This window comes from Sapajus apella, unplaced genomic scaffold (assembly GCF_009761245.1).
Source record: "Sapajus apella isolate SASKATOON/1434 unplaced genomic scaffold, GSC_monkey_1.0 scaffold14, whole genome shotgun sequence".
NCBI lineage: Eukaryota > Metazoa > Chordata > Mammalia > Primates > Cebidae > Sapajus > Sapajus apella.
In genome coordinates this window covers 5112065-5121709 of record NW_022436954.1, presented here as the reverse complement: position 1 = coordinate 5121709, position 9645 = coordinate 5112065, and the positions used below count along the sequence as shown (strand labels likewise).

The 9645-nt window shown below is 56.0% G+C and overlaps 1 protein-coding gene across 1 annotated transcript; it reads right to left on the bottom strand.

The window, feature by feature from the left end:
• Positions 1 to 568: 568 nt before the first annotated feature.
• Positions 569 to 8486, bottom strand: CATSPER1 (cation channel sperm associated 1). The gene is made up of 12 exons (XM_032282362.1): positions 7325 to 8486; positions 6806 to 7018; positions 5721 to 5834; positions 5445 to 5592; positions 5076 to 5167; positions 4800 to 4943; positions 4555 to 4618; positions 4309 to 4381; positions 4132 to 4192; positions 2655 to 2730; positions 745 to 859; positions 569 to 595 (listed from the first exon to the last, which is right to left on the bottom strand). The coding sequence occupies exons 1-12, from the start codon at positions 8484 to 8486 to the stop codon at positions 569 to 571; spliced, it is 2289 nt and encodes a 762-aa protein (XP_032138253.1).
• Between the last annotated feature and the right edge of the window lie 1159 nt (positions 8487 to 9645).

Sequence of the window (9645 nt, the reverse complement as noted above, 5' to 3'; positions counted from 1 at the left end):
ACACACACACGCAACGCTGGCACACACACACGCAACGCTGGCACACATGCAACACTGGCACACACGCAACTCTGGCACACACACACACGCAACGCTGGCACACATGCAACACTGGCACACATGCAACTCTGGCACACACACACGCAGCGCTGGCATACATGAAACACTGGCACACACGCAACGCTGGTACACAAGCAACGCTGGCACACACGCAACGCTGGCACATACACACACAACCCTGGCACACACACACGCAATGCTGGCACACATGCAACACTGGCACACACACACACGCAACGTCGGCACACACGCAATGCTGGCACACACGCAACACTGGCACACATGCAATGCTGGCACCCACTCAGGTTGCGTGTTCACCAATTCCCTTCCCTGTGCCTAGGCCCAGCCAGTGAGGACATAGAGCCTCCTGGGGTTTAAAAACTCTGTTGGAGCCCCGACTCTGCAGGGCCCAGACAATCATTCCAGCAGATCTGGGGATCTGCTCCAGCGCACCCAGGCGGGCAGACTGCCAGGGCTGAAGTATGTATCTGGTGTTCTTCTCCTGGGGTCAGTTCCTGAAGTCCTCTTCTCCAACCTGCAGAGGTTGGTGGGGCACAGCTGGGTGAATGAGCCAGCACAGCCTCTGCCCTCCCAGATCCCCATGGGAATGTTAGTCAGGGTCACTTCTGGCTACAAGCCCCTGGGTTCCCCTCGCTGGCCCCTTCCTGTTCCTGCCTGGTTCACCTCAAATGTGGTGTCCACAATCTCATCGACGATGGCTGCCTGGGAGCGGAACTTCTGCTGATGCTGCTCCACGCTCGCCACTAGCTGCAGGTAGAGGAACAGGAACTCCTGCTGCCTGTGGGCCGGGGGACACAGAGGCAGGGGCTGGGCTGACCTGCCGGCTGGGCTTCCTGGGCCCCAAAGCCACCCAGAGGCTCTTCTTGCCTGCCTCCTCCCTGCACAATTTATATGACCGCAGAGCTCCCTTTCCAGGAGGTCTCCTTTTCCACATACAAGAAAGCCCCACGTCTGCCTGTAGCACAGAGGCTTCTGGCATTGTTTATCCTCCTAACTGCCCATCCCTCCACCCTCCCATTCATCTGCCCCGTACCTCTCCATGCGCCCACTCGACCATCCGCCCATCCATCCACCCACCTCCTGATTCAGTCACTCACCCATCTGGCTCTCCAGCCACTCACAACTCACCGCCCCCTCCATCCACCTGCTCTTTCCTGTAGCCACCCCGACAGCCCATCAACACCTTCGATACTGTGTAGTCAGTCATCCACCTGTCCATCCACCCACTCGTCCACATACCACATTACACATCGTTGACCCATTCACATGCTCCCACCATCTTGTCAACCCATTCATCAAAGAACACCGGAAACAATGGGCCCTGCAAGGTGCTTCAAGGAGATGCAGATGAATGAGAGACTTTGCCCTCGGAGCCGATAGCTGCTGACACTCTAAGGCATGAACTTGGGTGCTGAGGGTCCTGGAGGAGGGAAATCTTGCCCAGTGCTGGGGATCTGGAAAGGCTTCTGGAGGCAGCATCAATGAGCTGAATCTGAACGATAAGTGAAAGGCTGGGCGCAGTGACTCACACCTGTAATCCCAGCAGTTTGGGAGGCTGAGGCAAGCGGATCACTTGAGGTCAGGAGTTTGAGACCAGCCTGGCCAACATGGTGAAACCCCATCTCTACTAAAAAAGTCCAAAAAAAAAAAAATAGCCAGAGGTGGTGGCGCATGCCTGTAATTCCAGCTACTCAGGAGGGTGAGGTGGGAGAATTGCTTGAACCCGGGAGGTGGAGGTTACAGTGAGCCTAGATTGTGCTACTGCACTCCAGCTTGGGTGACAGAGTGAGACTGCCTTAAAAAAGAAAGAAAAAGGGAGGGAGGGAGGGAGGGAAGGAAGGAAAGAAGGAAGGAAGGAAGGGAAGGAAGGAAGGAAAGAAGGAAGGAAGGAAAAAAGGAGAGAAAAAAAAGAAAAAGAAAGAAAGAAAGAAAAAAAGAAAGAAAGAAAAAGAAAAAGAGAAAGAATAAAAAAAAGAAAGAAAGAGAGAGAAAGAAAAAGGAAGGAAGGCAGAAAGAAAGAAAGAGAGAGAAGAGAGTTTGCCAGGCTTGGGCAGGGCTCCTGGTGCTCCAAGGCCTGACTCCCCAGAGATCCTTCTCATGGGGACAGCGTGAGTCCCCGGCTTTCCTGGTCTAGCTGGTCACTCAAGTAGACAGGAATGGAGGTTGAGCATCTGGGTTCCAGGCCTTGACCTAAGCCTTTCCTCCAATCGCCTCATCATCCCTCCACCCGGCTGAAGTCCACTCATCCTCCGTGGCCCAACACAGGTCTTTAGACGTGGGGTCCTCATGGGCGAGGGCTGAGTCTGTGTCCTCTTTGGGTCCCCGGATCCCTCACAGGGACCACCCTGACAAAGGTTGGGGATGGTTTTGGGGTGAAGGAATTGGGGGAGCCCTTGCTGCTGGGATTACCCAGGTGGCACACACACCTCCGGATGTGCAGGAGCCACTCCAGGTCTCCATGCTGCACCCAGAGTCTCATCCACAAGTCTCAGCACTCTATCCCCTTCCAGAGGGCCGGCCATGCCCCTTTTCCCCAGCCCTCCACCGGCCTCGCTCCCTTCCTGTCTCCTCACTTCTGAGTCATGGTCCCAAACTTCTTCTCGATGAGTCGCTTCAGCATGGTGCCTTCACTCAACACCTCTTTGGGCTCTGGATGTAGAAAAAGAAGGGTGAGGTCAAGAAGATGCCTGGACGTGGAGAGGAGGCAGAGGAACCCCGTGTCAGGAAGATAACGGCTAAAGGCGTTTCTGTCCAGGCTGCTCCAAGAGGCGTGCAGCTCCATGCAGTTCCTTTTGTTTGTTTGCCTGTCTGGCACCCACCCCACTTCTTTCTGGTAGAAGTACCCCCATTTGCCTGAGGAACCAATCACTCCTACCCCTTTTCAGTCCACATCCTTTGGCTGAGGTTAGCCCCACCCTCCAGCTTCAAAGACAGGTGACTTAGGCCTGGCCAATCAGAACTTTTTTTTTGAGCCGGATTCTCGCTCTGTCTCCCAGGCTGGAATGTAATGGCACAACCTTGGCTCACCATGGCCTCTGCCTTCCAGGTTCAAGTGATTTTCCCACCTCAGCTTCCCAAGTAGCTGTGATTACAGGCACCCGCCACCATACCCAGCTAATTTTTGTATTTTTAGTAGAGATGGGGCTTCACCATGTTGCCAAGCTGGTTTTGAATGCCTGACCTCAAGTGACCACCCACCTTGACCTCTCACAGTGCTGGGATTACAGGCGTGAGCCACCTCGCCCAGCCTCTTTTTTAAGACAGAATCTCAATCTGTTGCCCAGGCTGGAGTGCAGTAGCACCATCTCGGCTTACTGCAACCTCTGCCTCCCAGGTTCAAGCAATTTTCCTGCCTCAGCCTCCCGAGTAGCTAGAATCACAGGCGCACACCACTAAGCTGGGCTAATTTTTGTATTTTAGTAGAAACAGCGTTTCACCATGTTGGCCAGGCTGGACTTGAAGTACTGACCTCAATCGATCTGCCTGTCTCAGCTTCTCAAAGTGCTAGGATGAAGGCGTGAGCCACCGCACTTGGCCCCATGTGGGTTTTTTAAGATTGGACAAGCAGGGCTGGGTGTAGTGCTCACACCTGTAATCTCAGCACTTTGAGAGGCCAAGATGGGAGGATCATCTGAGGTCAGGGGTTCAAGTTTGAGACCAGCCTGGCCAACATGGTGAAACCCCATCTCTACTAAAAAATACAAAAATGCCTGTAGTCCCAGCTACTCAGGAGCTGAGATGGAAGGTTTGCTTGAGCCTGGGAGGCAGAGGCTGCGGGTGAGCAGAGATCCGCCGCTGCACTTTAGCCTGTGAAACAGAGCAAGACTCCATCTCAAAAAAAAAAAAAAAAAGATCTGACACGCAGTTTAACTGGCTTTGGGAGGATTGTCCTAGAGTCCTCTGGACTAAAGTCCTCCTGAGCCTCAAATTCTAAAACTCTAAAACTGAGCCTGGGATTCTGTGTCTGACTGTGGAAGGTGGTTGGGGGCCTGGAGAGACTGGCTCCCACTGAGATCGGGCAGATGGGGCCAGGGTAGGCCAAGCTGGTACCTGCAGCTTTGAGCTCTGTCAGTGAGTCTTCCAGCAGATTCTTCTGGATCCGGGTAGCCTTCTGGGAAGAAGAGGCCTCAGATCTGCCAGGGTTCCAGGCCTGCTCATCCCTGGAGCCCTCTGGCCTCGCTCCTCCAGCTTCCTGATTGGGTCCACCCGTCCCACCCCACTCGGTACCTCCTGTTTCACTTTTTCGGGGACTTTCAGCAGTGCCATCTGGAAGTTATCCACCAGGACAGCAATCAGCAGGCTGGGAGGGGGAGAGGAGGGTGCCCTCAGCGAGGAGGCCAGAGGAGAGGGGCACCCAGTACTTCCTGTGGGTTCAGCGTGGCATGATCAGAGTGAGAGGGCTGGGGTAGGGGTCCCAGGGGCGAGGAGGAGGAGTGGGTGGCGCTGGGCAGCAGAGCAGGGGTGGGTCCTCACTTGAGGAAGATGAAGTACTGGATGATGATGTAAATCATGAGGATGGGAATGATGTACCAGGCGCCTGGGGGGAGCAGGTCAGAGGGCGCAGTCAAGTTGTGCTTGGGCCCCAACCAGGATCTGCCCCGCCACACCCCGACCCACAGGCATCAGAAGCCTCACTTTGCTGATGGGGTCACTGAGCCCTCAGGACCAGTCCATCCGGCCAATCCCCTGCCATGCCCTCAGACTGGGGCCTGCCCTACCCTGGGCACGGCTGTCCATGTAGATGAGGGACCAGTCATCCAGCGTGAGCAAGGTGAAGAGGGTGAAGATGGTGGTGAAGATGTTCTGGAATCGCCTGGGGTCTGATCTGCGGAACAGTGCTCGGAGGACCACGGAGAAGAGGACTGGCTGGTCAGGGCCAAACTCGGCTCTTGGGTCCTATCCCCGCCCCAGCGCCCTGCCCCATCCCCAACCCCCACACCCTTTCCACTGCAGCCCCTCAGGCCCCGGCCCCAGCCCCTGCAGCACTAGGATACAGAGGCAGGTAAACATGAGGATGAGGATGGCTGTGATGGATGGCAAGGACTGGCCCAGGGTCCCTGTCACTTCCTGGACACTGTTCAAGAAGCTGTGGGCAGAAGAGCAGGGACTGAGTCATCAGGGTGGGGTGTCTGTGCCCAGCAGCCAGAGCTAGCACTGAAGGCAGAAGGCCCTTGACTTGGTGATTTGGGTGAGTCCCGGTCCCTCTCTGGAAAAATGAGGGGGCTGATTCCAGTGCATGGCAGGAGGCAGAAGCAGGCTGGGGTCAGCAGCCTCCTGTGCCCCCAACCCTTGAGCAGGTTACAGTGGATTTCTTGGGGGCCCCGACCTGTGTCCCCTCTTCCTTTGGAGCCATGGCCACGGACCTGAGCCTCCGCAAGACCCGGATGGCCCTCAGGACCCGAAGGCTCTTGAAGACCTTGATGATCCGGAAGAGGCTTTGGTGGTAGATGGCGAAGGAGTGGGTTAGCATCAGCCCGAAGTCCAATGCGGCCATGCCCATGATGAAGAAGTCTGAGGGCACAGGGGCACTTGAGCCTGGCAGGATCCTGATGACAGCGCCCCCTTCCCCACCCCTCTCTCGATCTGAGCACCCCCCACCCCAGACTAAACACCAGCAGCCTGGCCCCGGCCCCACCCACCCAGATTGTTCCAGAAGTCGTGGAAGTACGAGAGGCCCAGGGCAATGATCTTGAGCAGGGCTTCCAACACATAGATGCAGAAGAAGATGGAGTCCAAGGCCATGAAGTACCACTCTGCAGGGACACAGGGTGCACACAGGGCTGTCCCAGCACCCAGAATCCTCTCTCTCCTCAGCATGAGCCTCACACAAGCCCGGATTCCTAGGCTCTCCCCGGTTCTGCCTAAGCAGCTGTGTGACTTAACTACTGATGTGTGCTTCGGTTTTCTTGTCTTTAAAATGGGGATAACTGTGGTTGCGCACAGTGGCTCATGCCTGTAATCCCAGCACTTTGGGAGGCCAAGGCAGGCAGATCACCTGAGGTCAGGAGTTCGAGATCAGCCTGGCCAACATGGTGAAACTCCGTCTCTACCAAAAATGCAAAAATTAGCCAGGTGTGGTGGCTCATGCCTGTAATCCCAGCTACTGGGGAGGCTGAGGCAGGAGAATCACTTGAACCCAAGACGTGGAGGTTGCGGTGAGCCGAGATCCCTCACTGCACTCCAGCCTGGGGGAAAGAGCGAGACTACGTCTAAAATAAAATAAAATGGGGATAATTGAAGTCCACTCGATAGAGTTGTGAGCATTAAATGCACGAACACAAGCAAAGCGCTTAGAGTGGCGCCTGAGGTAGCGAGCCGGGCGGCTCCCGGCCTTCACCCTGCTCCATGGCGTCAGAGGGCCCAGCCTTCCCCCGCCTTCCATCCTCTCCCTCCAGGGCCTTCTCCGCTCCCGGCCCTTCCCGCGAAGCTCGGGCCCAGGCGCCAGCCCGCCCGCTCTCAGCCGCACATTAGGAGCAGATGCGTCCCCTCGTGGCTGCGGCGCGAACAGCACCGCCTCCCGCCCAGCTGGTCCTCCTGTCTCTGGCCGGCCGGCCGACCTCAGCGGGGTCTTTCTGAGCCGCTCTCTAACACCAGGCATCTACTTCCCAGGGGTGAGGATCAAGTGAGCCGAGTCCTGTGAACCGCCCCGCACTGGATCAGGCTCACGGAGGCCCTGGAACAGCACAGTGGCTTCTCCATGGGAACAGGACTCCTTGGCTCTTACCACCCCGGATCTCGACTTCTGCAAAGGTCTGGGCCAGCAGCATGATGGTGTTCAGGCAGACGATGAAGAAGATGAAGGTTTCAAAGGCCAGGGATTGGGTAAGCGACCGGATCATTTCCCGGAAGCCATGAATGAGATGGCTTAACTTTTCCCACAGCCACTGTAAGAGATTGGTAGACTGTCCCTTCTTGTGGGTCCGCTGGAGCTGGCCAACTGAAAGGAAAAGGGACAGAAAGTCAAGTGTGTGCAGGCGGAGGACACAAGGTCCCAAGCACCCTCCCAGCCTGCGTCAGCATCCATGGTCACTCCCGCCTGCTTGCTGGCCCTCCGCTGGCTAAGCCGCTTCTGTGCTAGTCCTGTGCCTTCTGCGGCAGGACCCAGCCTGTTGGGGATTTGGAGTTGACTTCTGGGGATCCTGAGGGCTCCCACTCCTATGGAAGGTCAGTGTGGGGCCCAGGTCAGGTCTGGAACCTGCACCAGGCAGCGGGAGTTGGCATGAGGGGCCCAGCAAGGACTCACTTTTGCGTTTCCGAGATCGCCCCTCTCCTTTGCCCCAGCTTTCTGAGTCTTTGGTGGAGAAAATCTGGGGATGGAGTTTTTTGGACATCTGGTTGGCATGTGAGTGGATTGCAGTGGCGGATGGAATCATGCTGCGGGCCAAGCCCCTTGGGTGTACCCCATGAGAGGGGAACGCTCCTGCATGAGAAGCACCAGGGCTGAGGGCATCCTGCTGTGGAATGGAGAGCTGGGAAAGGCTCTGGACGTAGTCCCTATACTGGTAGTCGCTGCGGGGGTAACTGGACTGATGTGCGCCGTGGTGGTGGTCTCGGTGGTGGAGGTGGTCTTGGTGCTGGTGGGTCCGGTGGTGGTGGTGCTGTGAGTGGTGGGGATGCCCATCGCGGTGGTGCTCACCAGGGTGGCGATCACCTTGGCGGTACTCGCCGTGATAGTCAGGTGTACCCACAAAGGAAGGTTGGGAAAGGGCCTCTCCGTGATGAGGAGGCCTTCCATGCTGTTGGACTTGGTGATGGTGGGGCCAGCCACGTTGGTGGGCTTGGCGATGGTGGGTCCCGTCAGGTTGGATCCCGCTAATGTCGAAAGCCTCATTTTGGTGGAAGGACTCACTGTAGGCAACAGGTCCATGGGGCAGATAGGACCCATCACGGTGGGAAGCCTCACTGCGTTGGTGGGGCATGCCAGAGGAATGGCGGGACAAATTCTCACTGAGATAGTGCTGTCTGCCCTGGTGATGGGACCCCCTGTGGTAGCGGGAGTCACTCTGCTGCTGGGACCCACTGTATTGGGACACGTCAGAAAGCCTCCTGCCATCAAGGTAGTCCTCAGCATAGGGATGCTGGGAGGGGGCGGCGCCTTGAGGGGGAGCCAGGCCGAAGCCTGTGGGGCCGTGGGTCCTGCCATGATTCCGCGACTCGTTGTGGCGGTAAGACTGGGGGACATGGGAGGAGGAGGCACGGCTGTGGAAGTCTTGGAACTCTGGAGGGTGGCGAGATTCATCACGATGGTGTGGCACGCCATGATGTGACTTGTGATGGTGGTGAGATCCACGGTGGCCTGGCCTGTGGCCCTGGCCTCCGGGGGATGAGTGGGAGTGGAAGAACACGTCTGCGTTATTGGTGTCCGCCTCATTCTGAGCCTTTTCAGGCCTTAAGTTTTGATCCATGACTGTGCTGGGACCTCTGGAGGGAAGAGCTCTGAAGACTTGAGCCCAACAGGCCCCACCTGGATTTCCCTTCCTTCCTGAGCCCAGCTCAATGCAGACTGTGGCATTGGGCTTCCAGAATGTCCCGACTATTCTCGCGGAACCCTCCCCTCTATGATGTCACCAGCAGGTCAGGGCCTCATTCCCAAATGCCTCTTCCTGGGCTACAGTTCAGAATCAAGAATGATTGTGTCTAACTCCTTCATTGTAAATGAGGAAGCCGAGATCAAGAAAAGGGAGGGCCTGGACCAAGGTGACTCCACAGGTCACTGGCAAAGTTGGACAAAGAAGTCCCTGGGGACACCATGGCTTCATCAGCTGCTTTAGTCCTGTTGTTGGGGGAAAAAAAATAGTCCAAGTGGCCAGGCACAGTGGCTCATGCCTGTAATCCCAGCACTTTGGGAGGCCAAGTCAGGCCAATCACCTGAGGTCGAGAGTTCGAGACCAGGCTAACCAACATGGAGAAACCCCATCTCTACTAAAAATACAAAATTAGCTAGGCATGGTGGCAGGCACCTGTAATCCCAGCTACTCAGGATGATGAGGCAGGAGAATCACTTGAACCCGGGAGGTGGAGGGTGGGGTGAGCCGAGATCACGACCCTGTACTCTAGCCTGGGCAACAGGAGCAAAACTCTGTCTCAAAAACAACAACAAAAAAAGAGAAAATGGTCCAAGTGGTCTAGTCCCCAGTCCATCTAAAAATCAGTTGGCTGTGGGGTGAAGACTGCCTGACTCCACCATAAGTAGGTGTGTGACCTTGGGCTTGTCGCTGAACTTTCCCATGCCTCAGTTTCTTCCTCTGTAAAATGGGAATAATAACACCTACCCCACAGGATCAAAAAAGTTGATATGTAAGCCTTTTATTAACTTTTGTTTGTTTGTTTGTTTTGCTTGATAGAGTCTTGCTCTGTCACTCAAGCTGGAGTATAGCAGCACAATCTCGGCTCACTGCAATCTCTGCCTCCCAGGTTCAAGTGATCCTCCTGCCTCAGCCTCCCGAGTAGCTGGGATTACAGGCAACTGACACCACACTCCACCCTGGCTAATTTTTGTATTTTTAATAGAGATGGGGTTTCACCATGTTGGCCAGGCTAGTCTTGAACTCCTGGCCTCAAATG